This window comes from Narcine bancroftii, chromosome 1 (assembly GCF_036971445.1).
Source record: "Narcine bancroftii isolate sNarBan1 chromosome 1, sNarBan1.hap1, whole genome shotgun sequence".
Taxonomy (NCBI): Eukaryota; Metazoa; Chordata; class Chondrichthyes; order Torpediniformes; family Narcinidae; genus Narcine; species Narcine bancroftii.
In genome coordinates, this window is record NC_091469.1 from 431803522 (window position 1) to 431828370 (window position 24849).

The 24849-nt window shown below is 37.1% G+C and overlaps 1 protein-coding gene and 1 long non-coding RNA gene across 11 annotated transcripts in view; one reads left to right on the forward strand and one right to left on the reverse strand.

Moving 5' to 3' along the window:
- The window catches only part of LOC138751657 (triple functional domain protein), a 470729-nt gene that overhangs the window by 275079 nt on the left and 170801 nt on the right, over positions 1 to 24849 (forward strand). For all 10 annotated transcript variants that reach the window (XR_011350109.1, XM_069914229.1, XM_069914228.1 and 7 more), the window contains 9 exons: positions 1359 to 1474; positions 8455 to 8577; positions 8795 to 8983; positions 9077 to 9192; positions 10141 to 10207; positions 12107 to 12216; positions 13755 to 13824; positions 23076 to 23165; positions 24529 to 24621. Coding sequence is in view for 9 of the 10 variants with exons in the window: in XM_069914229.1 (XP_069770330.1) it covers positions 1359 to 1474; positions 8455 to 8577; positions 8795 to 8983; positions 9077 to 9192; positions 10141 to 10207; positions 12107 to 12216; positions 13755 to 13824; positions 23076 to 23165; positions 24529 to 24621 (974 nt within the window). In the remaining variant the exon portion in view is untranslated. The remainder of the gene's footprint in view (positions 1 to 1358; positions 1475 to 8454; positions 8578 to 8794; positions 8984 to 9076; positions 9193 to 10140; positions 10208 to 12106; positions 12217 to 13754; positions 13825 to 23075; positions 23166 to 24528; positions 24622 to 24849) is intronic.
- LOC138753504 (uncharacterized) lies at positions 3268 to 4204 on the reverse strand. The gene is made up of 2 exons (XR_011351209.1): positions 4029 to 4204; positions 3268 to 3783 (listed from the first exon to the last, which is right to left on the reverse strand). It is a non-coding gene; the product is annotated as an uncharacterized lncRNA (long non-coding RNA).

A 24849-nucleotide genomic window follows, 5' to 3' on the forward strand; every position in this document is an offset into this window, starting at 1 on the left:
TCAGAGATTTCCCTGTGTTTCTAACATTTTTATCTTGCTTTGAATAATTTTTGTTTTCCACCCAATTCACTACTTTAAACAAAAATCTTGATGTAGTTTCCTTTTGATTGTCATTTTACACATTCAGTTTTATGATTTTTTTAATGCAATAATTCCTGGGCATGGGATCTTCTGAAAATGTTGACAAATGCACATATTCATTGCCTTCAAATTATTTTTTATTGGGCTCTCAAGAGGGATAGATCATTTGTATTGGCTTGTCACTTCCCTGTGAGCTCTTACAACCCACAATTCTTGTCCCCAAACTTTCCCCACTGTTGTGTTCTCCACTTCTGAATCTGGCCTCTTGTATGTCTCTCTCTATATTCCTCAGACTTCAATCTGTGCTCCAAGGTCTGGAAATAGTTCTGTAAATTTTTCCGTCATTCTCTGTTTCTTTCATAATCTGATTGAAATTAACAATTGGATGCCATAAGAAACACAAGAACCATAAGAAATAGGAGCAGGGGTAGGCCATCCGGCCCATCAATCCTGCTCCGCCATTCATTAAGATCATGGCTAATCTGATCATTGTCTCAACTCCACCTACACGCCTTTTCCCTATATCCCTTAATTCCTTTTTTACGTAAAAATCTATCTAACTGAACCTTAAATAAGTTTAGTGAAGTAGCCTCAACTGCTCCCCTGGGCAGAGAATTCCACAGATTCACTACTGTCAGGAAAAACGGTTTTTCCTCATCTCCGTCTTAAATCTATTCCCCTGAACCTTGAAGCTGTGTCCCCTAGTTCTGGTCTCACATACCAGTAAAAACAATTTTCCTGTCTTTATCTTATCTATCCCTTTCATAATTTTGAATGTTTCTATATGATCTCCTCACATTTTTCTCAATTCGAGTGAGTCTAATCCCAGGCAATTTAGTCTGTCTTCATACGTAACCCCCCCCCCCCCCCCCATCTCCGGGATCAACCTGGTGAACCTCCTCTGGACTGCCTCCAAGCCCAGTATATTCTTCCTCAAGTATGGAGACCAGAACTGCCCACAGTACTCCAGCTACCTTACCAGTACCTTGTATAGTTGCAGCGTGACCTCCCTGCTCATGATTTCAATTCCTCTAGTGATGAAGGCCAACATTCTATTTCCTTTCTTACCTGCAACCCAACATTTTGTGATTCATTTCATTTAACATTTTTGGTTATGTCTTTAAGAAGTACCTGGGATGTTTCTCTTTGCCAAGGGTACAATATAATTGCAAATAGTTATCTTTGTCCATGTCCTTTGCCATCTTGATAACTCTTGTAGATTTGCTTTCTCATTTGTTTGCATTAGAATGTTAACATATTTATTTTGAATGCTGCAGACATTCTTAATGAGTTATTACAGAGGGAAAATCGGGTGTTGCATTTTTGGACCATGAGGAAGAAGAGATTGGACCAGTGCCAGCAATATGTAGTCTTTGAGAGGAGTGCTAAACAGGTAAGTTATGTAATTTTGAGAGGTTTGTGACACTAAAGAGAATTCTATTTAAAGATTGAAAATTTCAAATAAAGGAGGGAAATGCATTAGAATCTATCTTGGCTCTTAATGAATTCTCATTGGCCTAGGTCAATGGTTCTCAACTTTTTTCTTTCCACTTACATACCAATTTAAGTATCCTATGCCATAGGTGCTCTGTGGTTAGTAAGGGATTACTTAAGGTGGCATGTGAATGGAAGAAAAAAAGTTGAGAACCACTGATCTAGGATATTTCCAAATTTTACAAAAATCTGGCTGTTGCTGCTTTTCATTTCATTTGAAATTCCTTCAGGTTTTAGATTTGGATAATAAGGAAGAAAGGATGCATTTCTCATTTCTCTTTTAATTCATACATTTTGTATTATTAGGTATTTATTGAGAAATTTCCCTTCCTAAACAGTTGGAATATTCATACAGCATGGAAACAGACTCTTCAGTCCAACTCGTAATGCCAACTAAGTGGCCCAACTGAGCTAGTCCCATTTGCCAGTGCTTGGATCTTATCCTATCCCTGTACTAATCCAAATGTCTTCTATGTGTCATAATTGTACCTGCCTCGACCACTTCCACTGGGAACTTGTTCCATGTACCAACCAACTTGAACCTTCTTGCTTGCCCATTTCTACCCCAGGAAAAAGACTGTGACTGTTTACCTTGTTGATGCCCCTCATGAGTTCGTATAGCTCAACCCTCAGCTCCTATGGTCCAGGGAAAGAGATCCCTGAATGTCCAATCTCTCCTTGTAATTCACATCCCAGTTACATCCTCATAAATCTTCTTTGTATCCTTTCTGGTTTGATGGCATACTTTTAGCAAGGCAACCAGAACTGAACACATTATTGCATATGTGTTCTCATTAATATCTTGTACAGCTATAACATGACATCCCAACTCCAGTATCCTGTGCCCTGACTAGCAAGTGCAAGTCAACCAACATCTTTCTTCACCACCCTGCCTACTAGTGATGCCATTTTCAGGGAACAATCTGCCTGTTCCGCTAGGTCTCTTTTGTCAACAACACTCCCCAGGGTCCTAGAATAAGTATAATCTTCTTTACATATAATATATATATTATAATATATAGATATAACATACAGCAGAGGATCAGGCCCTTTGGTCCATCATGTCTCCTTTAAGCATGATGCTAAATTAAACTAAATCTCTTCTGCATGCATATGATCTATTTAGTCCATTCTTTGAATATTCATATCTATTTTTAATGCTACATTCACTGAGATAAATGGCCGTAATTCTGGAAATTATATTAATATTGGCCATGTACTGAACATTTTTGATGTGTGAAGAGGGCAATTGAAGTGTACTGTATTTGTCTCAAACTTTTTTATATTTACGTTATCTTTAGTATACTCAGCTGAGTTTCAAATTGAAATATTACAACTAACTCTAAATGTACACTCTCTGATTAAGCTAAAAGATGGAAAAATCTATATACCAATAAAATGAAGGAGATTGCTACAGACCAATGTTTAAATTATGTAAAGTACTGTACTCTGAACCAAGTAATTTCCGATATTGTCTTATCATTTAGAATGATATATGAGTGAGTGTGTGTGGAAGAAAGAACACAGTCTATCTGGTTCAGTAGCAGAACATCAAGCACCATCACCATTAGACACACCACAGGGCTGAGTGCTTAGCTACTGACCTAGATCCAGATCCAAAGTCATCAAGTTTGCAGATGACAGCACAGTAGTTGTCCTCATCAGCGACAATAATGAGTCACACTCCAGAGCAAAGGTGCAAAATCTCATGATATAGTGCAAAAATAACAACCTGAATCTCATCGTGGACATGACAAAGGAGATGATTGTGGACCTGAGGAGGACCAGCCTCCACCACACATCAATAACATCATAGTAGAGAGCAACAAGTTCCTTGGAGTTCACTTAACAAGTGACCTATCATGAACACATAACATCTCACTTGTCAGGAAAGCACAACAGCAACTGCACTTCCTTAGATTACTGAGGCTGGCAAGGCTACCAGCCACGATCATGACAACCTTCTACAGGAGCTTTATTGAGAGAAATGCTGTAGAGAAATTGATCGTAGGTCAATCCACAGGACCATAAGAGTGGCAGAGAAGATCGCTGTCTGATGAGGGCACACAAAATTGTTGAGGACCCGTACCACCCCTCAAGCAGAATATTTCAACTACTTTTGCCAGGAAAGAGATATAGGTGCATCAGAGCCAGCACCACCAGACTGAGAAACAGCTTCTTCCAGTGGGCAGTGTTACAAGATCAAACCTGCAACCAAAAAAAAGGCATATCATACAGGGGTAAAGATGAACAAAAAATTTATTAACAAACTTTAATTCAAAATCCCCCCCCTCCCCTTTTATAACAATGCCCACTGGTTACTATGCAAATTTCTATAACAGTGTAAAACTAATGAATTCCCCAGCCTAAATATAACTTATGTAATTAAAGTCTTAAGTTATATTTCCAACCAGCCCACAGAAAAACTTAGACACAAAACACACAAGACTCACAAAACTTCAATCTCAACTGAAGCAAAGATCATAAACAAAATTCAGTTTGATTGGTAAACTGAAGCCAAAAGATCTTTGAGAGAGAGAGAGAGAGAGAGAGAGAGAGAGAGAGAGCACAAAATTCAAAGTTGTCTTGTGTTGCTTGCAGAGATAGGAACAACTGGCTTGGTCTGGATCCTTCTGGCTGCCTTCGGAATGTTCATCCCTTTTAAAATACCCAACATTCTAAACTGTCTTCCAGACCATGACTCATGCTGTGGGCCTTCTTCCACTCCACAGCACCCCCAGTGGTGGTTTATCGTCCAAGTCCAGAAATTTTTAGATCATTTTCTGCACATGTTCAGACCGTCTCCCACTATCTCAGCAGTCCACCTTCACCTTGGCTCTCTAAGGCAAACTGTCACTTTTTAAAACCACACAACACATAGGCCAATACACAACACAGAACTCTGTAACAGCAGGGAAAATGCTGAATGACCAAACAAACTGCTCACACTAACCAACTGAGGCTCCCATATTTACGAAACAGTATTTATTTATTTATTTTTTTATTCAGTGCCTCTATAATGTTCGGGACAAAGAGATTTTTTTCCCCTTCTATTTTTCCCTGAGCAGCACAGTTTTATATTTTTAATCAAACATTCACTGGGTGGCAGTGTGAAATGCGAGGAGAATGTTATGAGAAATGCAGGGGGACTTGGACAGGTTGGGTGAGTGGGCAGATGTATGGCAGATGTAGTTTAATGTGGATAAATGGAGGTTATCAACTTTGGTGGCAAGAACAGGAAGGCAGATTGCTATCTGAATGATGTCAAGCTAGGAAAAGCTAGGTATCCTTGTTCACCAGTCACTGAAAGTAAACATGCAGGTGCAGCAGGCAGTGAGGAAAGCTAATGGTATGCTGGCCTTCATAACAAGGGGAGTTAAGTATAAGAGCAAAGAGATCATTCTGCAGCTGGACAAGGCCCTGGTGAGACCACACCTGGAGTATTGTGTGCAGTTTTGGTCTCCAAATTTGAGGAAGGACACTCTTGCTATTGAGGGAGTGCAGTGTAGTTTCATGACGTTAATTCCCAAGATGGCGGGACTATCATATGTTGAAAGATTGGAGAGACTTTGCTTGTATACACTGGAATTTAGAAGGATGAGAGGGGATCTGATTGAAACACACAAGATTTTTAAGGATTGGACATGCTAGAAGCAGGAAATGATTTCCAGATCTTGGGGGAATCTAGAAGCAGAGGCCACAGTTTAAGAATAAGGGGTAGGCAATTTAGAACAGAGTTGAGGGAGACCTTTTTCACCCAGAGAGTTGTGAATCTGTGGAATTCTCTGCATCAGAAGGCAGTGGAGGCCAATTCTTTGGATGCTTTCAAGAAAGTTAGATAGAGAACAGGGTACTGATTGTGGATGATCAGCCATGATCACAGTGAATGGTGGTACTGGCTTGAAGGGCTGAATGGCCTACTCCTGCACATTCCAGGTTTTATTCAAGGTTATTTGTATACATTTTGATTTGGCCATGTAGAATTACAGCACTTTTTATACATAGTTCCTCCATTTCAGGGCACCATAATGTTTAGGACATTTGACTTCACAGGTGTTTGTGATTAGTCAGATAAGTTTAATTGCTTCATTGTTACAGGTATAAGAGAGCTAGGCTTGCTTTCAAATTTTTGATCATCTTTGGAGTGTGTAGTTGCATTTTATCAATATGAAAATGTGAGTTGTGCCAATGAAATTCAAAGAAGCCATTATGAGGCTGATAAACAAGAATAAAACAGTAAGAGACATCACCCAAACCTTAGGACACAAAAAATCAACAGTTTGGAACATCATTAAAAAGAAAGAGTCTACTGGTGAGCTCAGTAATCGCAAAGGGTCTGGCAGATCAAGGAAAACCTCCATTGCAGATGACAGAAGAGTTCTCATCATAATGAAGAAAAATCCGCAAACGTCTGTTCGACAGATCAGAAACACTCTTCATGAGGCAGGTGTGGATGTGACAATGATTTCAGAAGAAATACCGAGGCTATACTGCAAACCACTAGTTAGCCACAGAAACCGGATGGCCAGATTACAGTTTGCCAAGAATTATTTAGAAGACCATCAAGAATTCTGGAAAAAAAGGATCTTGTGGACAGATGAGACCAAGATTAACCTGTAGCAGAGTGATGGCAAAAGCAAAGTGTGGAGGAGTAAAGGAATTGCCCAAGAACCAAAGCATACTGTTACGAACCCAAAGAACCCCAAAACCCAGCAGCAATAGACATTCACCAAGACAAGTGGTTTTTAAATCAAAAGTTATTTTTAATCAACTTTAAACCTGAAAAATAGAATCAAACTTTAACTTAACTCTATACTTAACTAACCCAAATTAACCCCCTTCTAATTCTATGCGCATGTGTATGTAATGTATGTGTAAATTTAAGAAAAGTTCTTTGGTTCACAGTTCAACCTCCCTAATCCTTCTTCCCAGTTCTCTGGATGCAAGCAATTCTTATACTGTGCACAGAATTCAACATGTATAAAGTTCACCAGGCTTTGGTGTTTGAAAGATAAATGTTTACCGCTTAGGAAGGTTCTTGTAGGGTTTGCAGAGAGAGATTTGTTGTTCCAGGATTTCCACAACTGAGGTACCACCATTAGTCACCTCAATGTCTTGCTGATGAAACTTGCCCCATCAGGGTTCTCCAGATGGTAATTCTTTCTTCAAGCTACCACAGAGTTCCATTCCTCTTATTCCAAGAGAAACATCAGACAGATAGCACTTCCAGCCATCCACTGCTTTGGAAATTTGTTTCCAACCAGCTCTTCCTGGCTTGCACTGTTCAGCTGCTTTAGTGTCACACACACTAGCTGGGAGAGCTTCTCTTCTCTCTCTCTCTCTCTCTCTCTCTCTCTCTCTCTCTCTCTCTCTCTCTCTCTCTCTCTCTCGCTCTCTCTTTCTCTCTCTCTTTCTCTCTATCCCACTCTCTCTCTCTCTCTCTCTCTCTCTCTCTCTCTCTCTCTCTCTTCAACTGAAACTTCCATGTGACTCACTCACTTGCAAAACCCCCACCTTCTTCAGCAAACAACAGGACTTCTTTCTTTTGCTCAAGCTGTTGTTAGATAAACAAAACCCAGGAGTGACCTTCCTTTAAGCACCCTGCAGAAAGGTACTTGTAGCCAGCCTGTCTCCAGTTCCAAACAATTTATGATGTCAGTTCAATTAACACCTACTTGTGAAAGGTGCTTACATTCTCCAGAGATCTTCAGTATTACCTGTCTTTCAAATAAAATCTATTTTATAATGTGTGTATGTTTGTAACCTACTCTAAATCTTACCAAATTCTCCCCATACATTACCAAATTCTCCAAAATTATTTATCCATTACAATACTACCTCATGTGTGAAACATGTTGGTGGGGGTGTTATGGCTTGGGCATGTATGGCTGCCACAGGTACTGGCGGACCTATCTTCATTGATGATGTAACTGCTCATGACAAGAGCAAAATGAATTCTGAGATGTATAGAAACATCTTATCTGCTCACGTTCGAGCAAATGCCTCCAAGCTCATTGGACAGTGCTTCATCCTACAACAAAGCAATAACACCAAACATTCAGCAAAAGCAACAAATGAGTTATTCAAAGCTGAAAACTCAAAAATTCTTGAATGGTCAAGTCAGTCACCTGATCTAAATCCCATTGAGCATGCCTTCCATATGCTGAAGAGAAAATGAAGGGGACAATCCCCCAAAGCAAGCAGAACTAAAGGTGGCTGCAGTGGAGGCCTGCAGATCATCACCAGAGAAGGTACTCAGTACCTGGTGATATCTGTGAATTGCAGATGTCAAGCAATTATTTAAGGGATATGCAACAAAGTACTAAATATGCCTACTTTAAAATACATATCATTACAATGGCTCAAATAATATGGTACCCTAAAATGAGGGGAGTTTGTATAAAAATGCTGCAATTTCTACATGATCAAACCAAAATGTATACAAATAACCTTGAATAAATCTGGAATGTGCACTTTAATCATATGAATTGTTTGATCATAAATTTAAAACTGTGGTGCACAGAGGCAAATATTGGAAAAATGTATCCCAAATATTATGGACTGTACTGTATGTATATTTGTTCTGTGTATGTATGTATGTTTGTCTTTGTGTGTGTGATGTCTGGTTGTGTGCCTGCATGTTTTGTGCCAAGGACTGGAGAATGCTTTTTTGTCGGGTTGTACTTGTGGAATCGAATGATAATGAACTTGAAATTGAACTATTATCCAGTGTCTCAATAAAAATGTCCAGAAGTGTTTAGCTCAGCATCGCTGAAAAAATAAAATGAAATATATAATGTCTAGTCAGTGCATCTTTGTTCTCATTTAATTATAATGTAAATCTACTTGTGTGATACAGTGTGGTTCACTTCTTTGTAGGCTCTGGAGTGGATTCATGATACCGGGGAGTTCTACCTGTCCACACACACATCCACAGGGTCCAGCATGCCACACACTCAGGAGCTTTTAAAAGAACATGAAGAGTTCCAAATTACTGCAAAGGTAAATAGAATCTCTTGAGTTTGATCTCAAACATGTATGAAGAGAAACTTCAATTTTTATTTTGCTTTGAACGTTCCTGCAATGGTTTTACTGATTTATTCAAGTTATTTTACGTCTTACACAGACTGGACTTAATCTTCATCTTGACCTCTTGTAAATGTCCACAAACAAAATTTAATTGCTACAATTTTTAATTTGTTCCTATTTTTGTTAACAGCAAACCAAAGATCGTGTGAAACTATTGATACAGCTGGCTGATGGGTTTTGTGAAAAAGGGCACTCCCATGCAGTGGAAATCAAAACTTGGGTGACAGCAGTAGATAAGAGATACCGGGATTTTTCCCTCCGCATGGAGAAGTATCGTGTAGCATTAGAAAAAGCACTGGGTATCTCGGACTCCAAAGCAGTGAGTTAATGTGGCCAATATGTATACAATCACTTTATTTTCACTTGTCATCCATGTTTATTGAGAACCTTTCTTCTTAACCTCCCTATGTAGAGCAAAGACTTACAATTAGATATCATCCCAGCAAGTGCTCCTGGTTCAGAGGTGAAACTTCGTGATGCTGCCCATGAGCTTAATGAAGAAAGGCGTAAATCAGCTCGCAGAAAAGAGTATGTTTTGATATCTTTCAAGTTGCCTTTCTGTTTACAAATTTAGTGCAGTGAAATTAAGTTAATGTAATTATTTCTGCCTTTGCTATTCTGTCATTATGGTTAGACAATTTAATTCCCTTTAAAGCAATGCTTTATCCATGAAAAATAGTTTTTTTCAAGTAGATATAATGGAGCACATGACAATTTATGTCCAAACAATGTTCATAATTTCACATTATGAATAATTAATGAAATAAATTGAAGAGCACTGATGGCCAGAGATTTAGAAGGTAACAGCTGACCTGCTGAATTCTACCAGAAGATTGTGTTTAGTTTTAGATTCCAACATATGAAGTTTTCTTTGTATCTGCAGTTGATCACAAGCTGTTTGTAGCTTAAGAATTCTTAAACTTCCATGGTCAAACACAAGAATCTAAAATTTCCTGGTGGTCAGATGCTAATGCATCTGCCTGAACTCGTTATAAAGTCCAACAGTGAAGCAGTGTCTCTGAAAAAAATCTCTCTTCTTTCCATCCTATCTTCAACTTAATGCCAGAAGCTCTCTGTAGTGTTACTTTATTGCATTATTTTTAATTACTTGATAGGGTTTATTATGTTGTTTCCCTTTTAATACATAACTTAAATCTATTTTTTAATTTAAAAGTTGTAAATACAATGTATTTGATAAATGAAGCAGTAATGTATTTCTTGGAGCAGAGACTTGGATTCATTGAGTGCAAGTGGGAAGTTCGCTTGGTGCATCCAGAAAGACTAAGCTCATGCAAGCAGACACTGTGGGGAGATAGAACAGGCATGTGCAGATTCCAAGCTAATTCAACCCCTGTGAATATATGAGGCTCTTAATTAAACAAAAAGTTCAGAGTTGGTGGATTAAGATTACTTCTAAAGCATTGGAAATTAATAAAGCATTATGAATTTTGACATAATCTGTGCATTTATCCCCAGATTCATCATGGCTGAATTGATACAAACTGAAAAAGCTTATGTACGGGATCTCAGAGAGTGTTTGGAGGTATGTTTCTGGAACTACTAATAAATTGGAAACACCTAGCAGATCATGCAAGAAAAAAGAAACAGATGTAATGGTTCAGATTAAAGGCCCAACATAAGAAGTGGAGAAGTGATAAAACAAGTTAATTTGAATTTTCAGAGTGGATGGGGATGGACAGATAGAACAAAGGAAACATCTCGGATAAGATGAAGCCAGAACTACTGAGGTGATTCTGCTGTCTACAGAGCCATCTGCTTAAAAGTTTAATGAGGGCAGTTGGAAATATTACAGCGCTGGCACCCTCGGTCAAATTTTAAACACTAAGGAGTTTGTCCACTCACCCATGTATTCAATGGGTACTTTGGTTTCCGTCCATGTTCCAAAGACATACGAAATTAATAGGTCACATAGGTATAATTGGGCAGAAGATGTCTGCTACTATGCCGAATCTATAAAATTAAATTTATTTGAACATCAAAGAAAGTGTGGTGTTAAAACTATGAAGAGCAGATTAGAGCTGGTAGAATGAAACCAAAAGGGGAAGAATAGCACCTGATACTCCGCATTGGCCCTCTCCAATCTGATGGCTTTAACATTGATTCAACTTCACCAGTTTCTTTTAGGCTCCCCCCTTCCTCTCCCTCTCCATTCAGAGAGCTATCTTTTCCTCCTTTTACTTGCCAGCTTTTTTCTCTTCTGCACTCCCACCTATGGTCTGTTGCTTATGGGCCTGGGATCCTCCCCCCACCCCCTGCCCCTACCCCCACTATTTTATTCAGGAGCCTGCCTTCCTTTGATCATACCTTGACAAAGGGCTTAGCCCTGAAACATTGGTTGCATATCTTTACTACATAAAGAACACTGAATGACCTGCTGAGTTTCTTCAGCTCTTTTGTGTATTGAAAATGAAAATTATGTTATGCTCCTCAATCTTACATTGAGTTGCCTAATCAGGAATGTGCAGGATGACAGAGACCAGGCATATAGATCAGAATGCAAGTATGATGAGAATAAAAAGACCATTAACTTGGGTACTTGGTAAAGCAGCGATAAACTTACACTTCCAATTAGTGTTCTGCATTTGGTGCTCACATTGTAGTCTTGTCGACACAGGAAATCAAATGCAGAGTGAGTGATTGGTTTGCGGAGTACCTGGATTCAGTCTGCAGGGTGATCCTGTGCTTCCCATTGCCTACCACTTTAATTCTTTATCCCACTCATGCACTGACCATTGAACTGGCCTCCTGTCACAGTAGGTTCTAATGCAAGTTTGAGGAAGAGCCGGTCATTTTCAATCTGGGCACAGTCTTCGGGGCTCAATATTGAATTGTACAACTTCAGATGATTTGACTTTTCAGTCTATATCAGTAATCTATCTGTAATATTTGTTCAGCTTGTTTCTTTTTCTTTCCTTTCATTTCTTCTCTCTCTGAGATTGGAAGGCATTTTCAGACTGATCTCCTGCTCTCCATTTCACAATTCTCGTATTTTTTTTGTTAGATTCTTTTGTCTATTTTCTCACCCACAAACTGCTCCCATTGACTCATGGACCAGATAACTTTGTTTGCAGCTTATCCCCACAGTCACCCTGGTTTTACCTGATCAGAGACATCCCGACTTCCCACCCTTCTTTTAGTTTCTGACAAGGGCTCTGACATGAAATGTTGACTCTTGTTTTTCTTCCCACAGCTGATTTGCTATTTTGCACTCTGTTTTTGTTGCTTAATTTCTTTGCCCATACCTTTTGTTTGACTTGTTGAGTGTTTCCAACACTGACTGAATTTATTTCATTTATAGAGAGCTGTTTTTATAATTTTGAAAATTCTTACCAATGAAATATCTACTGCTGTTTGTTGTAAAAAAAAATACCCACAATTCACAATTACATTCCTCAGCAATGTTGTTCTCTTTCCAATCCAGACATATCTTTGGGAAATGACCAGTGGGGTAGATGAAATTCCACCTGGGATTGTAAATAAAGAACATATTATATTTGGTAACATGCAGGAAATATGTGAATTCCATAATAAGTAAGTATGCTTTAGGGCAGCATTTTTGCATGTTCTATGAGCAAATTAATGTATAAATGACAAGTTAATCATCGATCTCATTGAGTAAAACTGGGGATGCAGATGTGATCATGTTCCTGTATTTTCTTTGCAAGATCATTATATTCTCACTTTTGGAAATTGTTGAAGAAATAACTTTCTCTGGTAGAGTTAAGTAATTCATCCACATCATAGCAAGTGTATGAGATTAGTCCACTTTGCAAAATGCAAAAAAAAGTTGACTAAATGTATATTTAAAAGCATCCAGACTTGGCAGCTGACGTGGACATTTACCCCCTCCATAAATCTTCGTCCGCAAAGCCAAGCCAAAGAATAGAAATAGAATATTAGACGTCACAGAATTACATCAAGGATTCAGCCCATGTATCTGTCAGCTCTTAAAAACCGTACTCCCATGGACCAGGATTTTTTTAACCTTTTATATTGATATAAACTTGTGAATTTGTACAAATCTTCCTAAGATTTTTAACATACTAAAGATCCAATAGCCTTTAATTATTTCAAGCAAATTTATACAGTGAACCATATTGTTTTCAGGGAATGATCAGAAGCTGCTCTAAAGAGGTGAGCTTTAAAGATGATCTTAAAGGAAAGAAAGAAAAAACAAGGTAGAGAAATGTATGAAAGAAACTCCTAAGTCTAGGACCTTGACAGTTAAAGGTACTGCTCTCAACAGGTGATAATAACTAGAGAAAAAAAGCAAGTTGCTAGAAGTGGGAAGTGCTGAGATCTGGAAGTTGGGAGGAGGGTTCTTTGTTAAATCAAAAGATTTAAAGGAAAAGGTTAGAACTTTAAAATGAAAAGTCATTAGTTTGCTTATCCGCTTAGGCTCCCAATTAGGCAAAAGATGACACGTTAAATATCTTGACACAAGTTAAGAACCAGGTACTATGTGTCCTTGGATTTGCAGAGATAGAGCCCGGATAGATCTTTGATTGAGACTGTGGCAGCAATCAGGGATAAGGAAGAAGGCTTCAACAGTCAGTGAGGTGAAGAGAATGGAGGTGAAAATAGCATGAATGTGTTGTGTAATATATGTTTCTTGATCTGATGTTGTAAACAGCCTAGTTAGGAGCTGGTAAATTTCAGAATTTATTGTCATGAACAAGTTACAAAATTTATTGTTTTGCAGCAGCGTCAGAGTGTAAACATTTATATAAAACCACCTTAGAAAAATAAATAAAATAGGGCACAAAAATTCAAAGTAAGGCAGTGTCTGTGGATCATTGATCATTCAGTGGGGATAAAGCAATCCTTGTCCTGCTGAGTGACTTTAGGCTCCCGTACCTTTTTCCCGATGGTAGCAGAGTGAAATTTTTAACATGAACCAAAGGTGTTCACAATGCAATACAAATTAACATGTGATTTGATTTTTATATATAATTTAACAGTGCCCTTCTTTGTAACCCAATTGTAAAATATTGACCTAAATGCTGTTGGAATATTGCAGTGGAAGCACATTCTTCTATCGGTTTATGTACTTGTAAATATCTTCACAGTTTATTTCTGAAGGAGCTAGAGAAGTATGAGCAGTTGCCAGAAGATGTGGGTCATTGCTTCGTAACCTGGGTAAGTAATTTCTAATTTTCAGAAAATTCTTTTCATCAGATAATTATAAAGCCTATGGGTAGACAACTTTATGATTACTTACATACTGTTAAAAAAAACCCGTTTCCTCGCAAAAGCAAAATCTAAATTGGCTTCCTCTTACTCACTAAGCACAACCTTAGTGTTCCCTCCATAAATCTTCGTCCGCGAAGCCAAGCCAAAGACAAAGACAGTGTTCCTTGAAAGATAAATTGGTAAAAGCTGTTAACATTGAGGTTGTGAAAAGTCAACCTTTGACTGGTTATCTAGCTAAGGAAGAATTCTCAATCCCAATTATTAGATAGTGACTTTTGATTAAAACATATGGTCATTAAATGGGGTCAGAATCGTGAGAAAAGAGTATGAAACTGGAGGGACAGCATCCATGGAGATAAATGGACGGTCTGTGTTTTGGGTCTCCTTTCTTGAGACCTTGTAATCAGAACTGTGCTTGGCATGATATGTCAGGATCAAAAGTAATTACCAATTGTAATGTTACTCAGCTCTTTCAAGTTATTCTTGAATGTGTTGATTCTGTAAAAATGGAAGGGAGTTGTACAACATTTCTTTCACATGCATGTCAGTAAGATACCTGGTTACAAAACTCTGCATTCCTAAGTGACATTCTTAGAGATAAATCTCTGTTCAAGAATAAAATTATTTTCCCAGCAATTTGAAGGTGGCTCGAAACCAAGGACTTATAATTTTCTTGATACCTTGCCCACTTTGACCTTTGTGCCTCAGGTCAATTGTTTTTGCCTATGATACCCAGCATTATTTTGTTCCTGCTGCCATGGCATAGTGTGTTTCTAAATAATGCATTTATAGAAACAGTCTGAAGCATTAACACAATACAAGACCATAAAGATACAGGAGCAAAATGAGGCTGCACCACTCAAATCATGGCTCTGATGTTTTTTTTGTTAACCCAGTACTCTTGCCTTCTCCCTTTCACCTTTGAAACCCTTACTGATCAAGTAACCTCTTCTTTAAATACACACATTTGGCCTCTGCAACCATATGCAGCAACAAATTCCACAGATTCACCATCCCCTGGCTGAAGAAACTTCTCTTCTCTATTCTAAAAGCACACCCTTTTATTCTGAGGCTCTTTTCTCTCATTTTAGACTCTGCCACTACTGGAAACATCCTCTGCACGTGCACTCTATCTAATCTTTTCAATACTAATAAATAGCTAGTACTACCTGACCTGACCCCAGCCCAAAGAGTTCAAATTGTTTTTTTTTAAATCACTCTAGGCTGAACTTGATGTATATAGTTTGTTTCTGTTAATCCTGGGTTGAATAGCAAGACTCTAATACACAAAACAGTGTTTGGTCTGCAGTAATGTTGGTAAGTGCAGGGAAGGCCTGCACGATCTAGATTCAATTCACAATGGCCAATTAGTCTAACAGCCAGCATATTTTTAGGATGTGGGTATGAAAATGGGCACTTGGAAGAAACCCACCCAACCACAGAGTGAATGTGACAACTCCACAAAGTCAGCACCAGAGATCTGGCTGGATCCTGGGTTGCTGGAGCTTTGATGCAGCAGTTCTCCTGCTTGTTCCAGTATGCTGCCAATGGCTGCAAATGGGGAATGGCCAATGGTTCATCAGGTGGTCATTCCTAAAGTCTACTGGAATGAAATTTTAAATTTGGCACACAATACACATCCTTGGGAGGTCATTTAGGTGTGAAAAAGATCATGAATAAAATTTTGAAACAGTTTTTCTGGCCTGGTTTGAGAAGGGATGTTGTAAATTTTTGCTGCTCATGCCACATTTGTCAGGTTCTAAGCAAACCTAACCAGGGTCCTCCAGTAGCTTCTTTGCAACCTATTCCTGTGGCTACCTAAAACTAAAGCTGGAAATCAGTACCTGTTAACAATTATGTGTGCAGCATCGAGATTTCCAGAGGCGGTACCATTGAGGAATATCAAAGCAAAAACAGTGGTAAAGGCTTTGCAAAAAATTTTCACACTTTTTTGGTTACCTAAAGAGATCCAAAGTGATTAAGGAAGCAATTTCATGTCTGGATTGGTGTCTGAGCTAGGAATTAAACAAATCACTTCATCTGCATACCATCCTGAAACTCAGGGAGTTTTGGAAAGATTTCATTCTACTCTCAAAAATATGATGAGGATTTATTGTCTGGAGAATGGAAAAGATTGGGATGAGGATACTAATTTATTGTTATGTGCAATGAGAGAGTCTGTGCAGGAATCGTTAGGTTTTAGCTCTTTTGAAATTGTGTTTGAACATCAAGTGAGAGGACCTTTAAGGTTGTTAAAAGAATAGTGGGTTGATGAGGATGTACAGTTGGATTTGCTGGATAATGTTTCTAAAGTTAAAGATTGATTGGAAAAAGTTTGGACTTTGGCTCAAGAGAATTTAAAAATGGATCAGAGAAAAATGTAACAATTGTTTGAAAGTCTCAAGTTCAGAATTTTAAGCCAGGAAGTAAAGTGTTAATTTTGTTTCCAACACTTGACAACCCTCTTAGAGCAAGATCTTATGGACTGTATGAAGTTAAATCAAAACCAAGTGATGTTGACTATTTGATAAACACTCCAGACCATAAGTATAAAACTCAGGTTTGTCATATGTTGAAGGCTTACTCTGAGAAAAATAGTCATGTGGAACAGGTTATATCAGAGGTGTTGGCTTTTGACAGGGTTGTGGAAGTTATGGATCATAAGATTGTGGAAACATCATCTTGTGAGGGTTACCTTAAAGAAACCATAGTTCCTGTGCATCTGTCTAGCTCAGCAGTTTTAGAAAACAAAAAGTTATGCCATCTTATGCCACAAGAGCAAAGGCAGTTGAAACATTTGCATTTGAAATATGCAGAATTGTTTTCTGATGTTCCAAAAAGGATGTCAGTGCTTTTTCATAATATGGATGTGGGAGAAGCAAATCCTATAAAACAACACCCCTATCGAATAAACATTGAAAAAAGTAAAATAATGGATAAGGAGGTGGAATACATGTTGGAGAATGATATTTTTATAAATTCAAATTCAAATTCAAAGTTAGTAATTTAGCTATAGTAATTTAGTAATTTACCCTAGGGTAAAAATTCCTTTGAAAGGGAAGTGTGACACAATGGGTTAATTAAATATTGTGACGCAATTGGTTAATTAAATATATGCCTATAAAAGGGATTAGAATTGGGTTACCTGATAGATTGTATGCTTTTCACAGACACAGCCTTGCAAAATCCGAGGGCAGGTACAAACAGAAGGTTCTGGGCTTTAGCAAAATGTGCAAGCACACGCCAGAAACTGAAGCATTTGCAGAGAGTTGGGGCCATGTGTTTTTTTGTGTAAAGACTGGAGATTGCAACATTTGCAAACAAACCAAAAAAAATAACAGTCCCTGGAACATAAGGAGGGGAGGGGCAGAGAATGAGAGAGAAGGAGTTAGCAGAAGGCAGTCTGAGAGGGGGCTGAAAAGAAGAGGAGCCTGCTGAAAAGGCTCCTTTTTCAAGACTGGGCAGAGTTCTGATATGGTACCCTGAATGTACTCTCTGTGGAAATCAGGAGTGGCGGCTAGTCTTCCCAGTGTGGCGAAGAGGAGAAGAACTCTGTGAGAAGAACCTGGAAAAAGACAAGTTTCTTCTGGAAGTCACTCTGTTTGGAGTGTCCAACGAGCAACAACCATCTCTTTTTTTAAAATATTTTATTTATAAGAAAAACAACTATGATTACAGACAATACAATAAAACAGCATATCAAAATTCAAACATGGTTTATATATATATAGAAAAAAAACTAAAGAAAATACTAAAAAAAACCCAATCGCCCCTCCTCCCAACCTCAAACTAGACCCTCCCTCCAATCTCCCCAAAACCCCATAACTATCAAAAAAAAAGAATACCAAACACAATTCACTTAATGTGGACGAAGGAGACTCCGCCGACCCAAATCCCCATCTTTAAATTTTCAAATTGAAATAATCCAGGTATGGGCTCCAAATATTTTTAAATATTTATCTGTTAAATTATAAGTTATCTTCTCCAATGGAATACACAGCCTTAATTCCAAATGCCATCTTTGTAAATTTAGGTCCATCTGATCTTTCCACGAAATAGCTATACATTTCGTCACCACTACTAACGCTAATCTCAAAAAAGATAAATGAAATTTATCCAATTTATAAAACAAACCCAATTCACTAATATCTCCAATTTTTAAAAAATTTGGATCTAAAGAAAATTTTATTTTCAAAATAATCTGTAAATAATCTCTTACCCGAAACAAAAAAAAACTTATCACAAAACCATACTGAACATACCTTTCTGATCATTATAGCAAAAACACAAATCAGAAACACTCATATTATAACTTTTCAAACGCTCCAGAGTTAAATACAATTGAGGTATAAAATTATAAGTTACAAGCCTATAATCTAGCATTTATAATTTTTGTCATACTATCTCTACAAATATTTTCCAATGATCCTTATCAAATCAACTCCCAAGTCTTTCTCCCATTTAAGCCATGATTTATGCAAATCAATTTTAAGAATATTCTGTTGCAATAATTTATACATTTCTGAAATAAAACCTTTCTTCCGTCCATCACAAACCAACATTTCAAATTTCGACTCCTTAGGTAAAAGCAAATGCTTCCAAAAATATTCATACAACATTGATTTAATTTGATAAATAAAAAAAGAGTGAGAGTCATTATTTGATATTTTTCCTTCAATCTCTCAAATGATAAAAAACAACTCAATTCATAATAATTATTTTTCATCTTAATCCCTTTCTGATCCAAATCTTAAGAAGGTAATTATTAACCATAAAAGGAAAACATTTATTCTGAAACAAAGGAGTATATCTAGACAATTTACCTTGATTACCAATTTGTTTATTTATCCCTTCCCAAATATATATCAAATGAGATAAAATAGGTAATTTATAAGAACTTATTAATTTAACATTCCATTTATAAATAATCACTTCTATCTTCATCAAGTCTATTTAATTCTATATCTGCCCAAGACAAAGTACTATCCAACTTAATCTCTTTCAAATCTATTGATTTCTCCAGTTGTTGTCTAGTCTAATCATTCAATATAGGTAACTGCAACCTATTTAAAAAACCCTCTATTTTATCATCAACCTGTTGCTCTTCAGAAGTATATAATTTTTTTTATAAAATACTTTAAACTGTTCATTAATATCTTGAGGTCTATAAGAAATTTTTGAATTTTCCTTAACTGCTTTAATCGTTCTAGACATTTGTTCAGATTTCAATTGCCACACCAAAACTTTATGTGCCTTTTCCCCTAACTCATAATATTTCTGTTAAGATCTTTGCAATAACATTCAACTCTATAAGTTTATAATATATTATATTTCAATTTCATAGAATCTAAATAGGCTTTTTTTCCCTTATTTAATGTACTTTTCTGTAACTTTTTCCAAAACACATCTTTTTTCCAATTTATCAACTTCCACTAAATATTGTTTTTAAGTTTAACTGTAAAACTAATCATCTGACCCCTTAAAAAGGCTTTTAAAGCATTCCATAATACAAACTTACTATTTACAGAATCCCTATTTATATCCAAAAACTGTTGAATTTGTTCATTAATATACTTACAAAAAAATTCATCATTTTTCAACAACAAAGAATTAAACCTCCAGCATCAGAAGAAACCATCTTATCCATTCCAGCATATGTTAATAAAACCAATGAATGATCTGACAAAATCCTAGGTTTATATTCAGTCAAAACTACATTATCCAGTAATGAGGTCGACAATAAAAAAAATAAATTCTGTAATAAGTATCATATTGAATTGAATAATACGAATAATCTCTCTTTTGGGTTTAATATCCTTTAATTAAATTGTAATTATTTAAATAATTAAATTAAATTCCTTCATAAAAAATAACAATTTCTTAACCATCTTAGTCCTAGGTGTTGCTTTACTTGATTTATCAACTAAAGGATCCAAATAACAATTAAAGTCACACCCTATCATTATTTGATCATTAAAGTATGATAGATTAAGCAAAACATCCTGAAAAAACATCTCATCATCCACATTTGGAGCATAAATATTCAGCAAAGTCCAAGATTCTAAAAAAAATTACAATTAACTATCAAAACCCTTCCAGTTGACTCATACACTGAATCCAAAATAAAAGCTATTTTTTTATGAATTAAAATCGCCACCCCTCTAGCTTCAGAATTAAAAGAAGAATACAAAACATGTCCTACCCAGTCTCTTTTCAACTTTTCATGTTTAATTTCTGTCAAATGAATTTCTTGCAAAAATGCAATATCAACTTTAAATTTCTTAATATAGGCTAAGACCTTATGTTTCATCGGATTATTATGCCCATTCACATTAAATGTAGCAAATTTTAAATTAGCCATCTACAATATGGCAACAATATCCATACAGCTGAGTCTCCACCTCCACAAAAAAAATAAACACTTCTCCTCAAAGAATAAAAAGAAAAAAAACAGATACCTATTCAGATACCTATTCAAAAAATATACAAAAAAACCTAAACCCCCCCTGCCCCCTCCTCTTTTAAGTGCCAAGTACTACTCCCCCTAAAACGTGGGTAGCGGCGAAAGCTACTAAGTGAGTAATGGTGTCGGCTGAGCTACAATGTGATTTTACATCTCCCCCAAACAGATTAACCACATTATATATAGTCCATAACTTCAAGTATGACAAACTTCACTTGATCATCATCAATCAAAATTTCTTCAGAATCACTTGAATCTTTCTGCTGCATTCTCCTCCAACCAATCTTCCTGAACTTTCTTTTATTTTTCCTTTCTGAACTCCATTACTGTTACTATTCTTTTTAACAGCTCCATTGGATTTTTGCACTTGAGAAGACAAAGATCGACCTTTCTTAAGGTCTGGCAAAGAATTAGCAAAAACCAATGCATTTCCATCATCATCAAAAAATTGACTCATATTCCCGAAAAGAGACTTTTAAGACAGCAGGGAATCTAAAATCAAATTTATATCATTTCTGCCAAAGAACAGTTTTCACAGAATTAAATTCTTTACACATTTTAATAATATTTTGACTGAGATTCGCATTAAAAAAATACTTCTATTCTGAACCATCAAAAGACCTCCATGTTGTCTTGCATTTTGGACTGCCAATCTTAAAATTAATTCTCTATCCTGATTTCTCAGACACCTGATCAAAACAGATTGAGGTGGTTGGCCAGGCAACGGTTTCTTTCTCAAAGCTCTATGTGCTCTGTTCAATTCCAAACCATTCTGAAACATTTCCACTCCTAAAACATCCAGTATCCATTTTGGAAAAAAATTTAATCAGTTCCAATCCTTCAAAATCTTCCGGGATACCCACATCCTCACATTATTCCTATGGCTCTGAATCTCCAATGAATCGATTTTCTTCAATAAATCAGCCTTCTTAATCCTCCATCCCGTAAAAGAATCATCAGAAATATCCAGTTTTTGCTGACATTGATCAATATCACAAACACAATCTTCCAATTTATATTCCATCTTCTTAATTTTTTCTTGAACTTTATCCACCACTTCTGCATATTTTGCAAAATCTGCTGTAACAGTTGAACTATCTTCCATTACATTTGCAAGTTTACTATTAACAGATGTAAAGCCCAAAGAAATCTGTTATGACATTGCCTGAAACTGTACTTCAAAATAATTTTTATATTTAGAGAAGTGCCTACCCTGGCCAACAACAGCCTTCTCTTGTATTTTTTCTTGTTCACTAACTAAATCTTCTTCAGAGCTGGTTTCTTGATACCTCTCCTCTCTTGCTGCACCAGCTCTTTTATCTTGTTCCACAACAGTAACTTTTTTACCTCCCCCCACCGATCCCAACTCACTGGATTGATGAGCACTAGCCCCCCCACTCGTGGTGGAAGAAGCTCGGAATAGTGCACATGCGCAAAGATTCTTCAACTTCAACAGAAGAACGTCGGTTGCGATCTTGACTAGGCCTCCATAACCCAGGCGCTGGCGTCACCTTCGGAGTCGCCGGTTGTCTTTGCTGAACACAAGGAGGAGGAATACCCGATGTACCTGGTTCCAGCTCCGAGGTAGGCTGAACTTCTTCTAAACTTACCGATTGTTTGAAAATCGGCTTCTTCATCATTTGGGCTCTCGTTTTTTTCATTCTTATATTTAATTACTTCTAAAAACAAACGCTAAAAACTTCATATATTTAAAGGGCACTTGAAAACTTTTTTTATTCAAATCTGCTGGGAGAGATGACCACCCATGTCTCTTTCCTATGTCATCACGCCATGCCTCCCAGCAGCAACCATCTCTCTGTAACCCTCCACAACTTTCCTGCCTGGTAATTCTAAGTAAAGCACTGAAGTTTGCTTGAATCTAATGACTGTTTGATTTTGTGCACAGGATTGAAGATTACTGGAAACTGTAGCCTTGAAAATGTGGACAGTGGAAGAATGGCCAGTAAAAAGGACTTACTTGAAAACACTTAACACACTTGCGTTTAGATTAGGCTGGGGGGGTGGGGGGAGGAGATTGTGTAAATAACTTAATGTTGATAAGTTGTTCTATACTTCGACAATTAAACTAATTTTCTTCAAGGAACCATTGCTTTGGTGTATTTCTATTGCTGCTGGTATATGGGGTTCACTGATCTTGAATGGAGAGGAGGATATACCTGCCATTCTTAAGAGGTAGTTTGTGGAAACATTCAGCTAACTTTCTGAATACAGGCAGAACCTTGGTTTAAATGTCATCTAAAAGCTAGAGCTCCTGTCATGGTAGCAATCTTCAAATAGGAGTCCAGATTATGAACTAATATTTGAGGAACTCAAAGCTTAGTTTTCTTCAAGTATGCTGCCAGTAAGCTAAGCTAAGTGAAGTGTTAAAGTTGGCTTGATGATGGGTCATAGCCCACATAAGTCAGCATTGTTGGCTCTGCTTATGTATGTATGTGCATATGCACTTTATTTTAAAAAATTGAAATTCTCCTTTGTTTATCAAATAAAGCGATCCTTTTTGATTTCTCAATAAAAGTTCACCAATATAAAGCTATTTGTCATAACTGTACTAGTGCCATAAGCCTGCTAATTTTTTTGACAAATAATAAACTTGTCTCTGGCTATTAACAAATGTGTTTTTTTATTTTATTTTTCCCACATGTTCTTTCCTTCAGAGTGGGACTAATGAAGCAATGAGGATGTGATTTGTGACAGTCTCACTTTCTCTAAACAGGCTGACAAGTTCCAGATGTATGTAACTTACTGCAGGAACAAGCCAGATTCCACCCAGCTCATACTGGAGCATGCAGGAGCATACTTTGATGTCAGTATCATTCATGTTTTGGCATTTTTTTAACCCTCTCTTCTTTTCCCTTCATGATGGTCATTTTTAGTAATATTTTAACAATCAAAGAAAAATTTTATTAGACAAAGCAGGAGAGATGGGTGAACTTAAGGTGCATGTCAGGGGTTGGGGAGAGAGAGAGAGCATTGTGAAACAAGATTAAGGAAATGGATAAGCTGCCACTACTTGGTCTCATAAAGACAGGGACATTGCATGCTTTTCAAATTATGCTGCTTGAAGGAGAAATCTCACCATAGTTTTATCTTCCTTGTTGTGGAGCACTTTGCAGTTCTCAGATTACCGTTACACTTCATTGGAACTGAGAATCATTCAGTATGCACTACATTGAACAAGTTTGAGAGAGGGTCAGTAGACTTTAAGCTTGAAAGGTCATTATCCTGTTGGGTGCGGTGGAGAAAACATCGATGATTATCAATACCAATTGCACCTGTTCCCTCATTCCACCTAACCTTGTAATAATAACATTGACTTCATTCATTGAATTTTTTTTAAAAAAGCACATCTGTGCTAAGCTTCTTAAAACTCAGAAGAAATAAATAGAACAGAAATTGGACTGTGTCTAAAATTGGATGTGATTTTGGTGTTTCGGTAACATTAGCATACCAGAAGAGGAAAACCTACTGTAGGCTTGCTTCAGAAAAAACCTTTAACTAATTTTTCAGAGTTAAGCAAGAGATTCTGAACATGCTGGTGTGAATGCAATGCACAAATGTGCTGGAGAAACTCTGCAGGTTATGGAGAATCTTTAGGTAATAAAGGATAACTAACTTTTTGGGCCTGAGCCCTTTGACAAGTACGAGCAAGAGCAGGTCGGGGAATGGAGGAGGTGGGGGTTTCGAGGAGAGGAGGGAGAAAGGGGTAGGGGGAGGAGCACTGGCTTACAGGTAGATGGGAGAAGAAAAATGCTGGGAAGTGATGGGGTGGGGTAGCTCTCTGATAGGGAAAGGGGTGAAGCCGGTGGAAATGAGACAGAGGGATTGGGAAGGAGAAAGGCTCGGGGAGAACTTAACCAAAATTGGAGTAGTTGATGTTAATGCGGTTTGGTTAGAGAGTACCAAACTTTTCCGAGCTAGTTTCTCTCTTGTTAACTAAGTTAAAGTTGTGCCCATTTAACAATCCAGAAACAGGTGATGCTGCATTGTGAATGTAATTCCCATGGCAACAGAGATGTGAGTTATCACAGTAAAGATGTTTAGATAAATGTTTTGATGCAATGGCTTCAAAAGAAATTGGCACATTGTGATTGACTACATTTTCTTTCTATATTAGCAGTTATCTCCCATGTAATAAATACAGGACAAATATATTGTCTTTTAAATAGGAAATACAACATCGTCATGGACTGGCCAACTCAATCTCTTCCTATCTCATCAAACCTGTACAGCGGATAACTAAATATCAACTGCTTTTAAAGGTAGGAATCACTAAATCTTGCAAAAAAGTAGATGTGCTGAATTTATTAAAAAAAATAATTTTTTGTTTCATTTTTAACTTTGCATTTACAAATTCCAACTGCAAATAGACAATTACACTTGCATTGTAATCCATAACAGAACTGAATACCTAACTGATTATATCAGTGTTACATTCCTTTGTAGAATACAATAAAACCAGCATTCAAGCCACTTGCAACCTCAAGGAA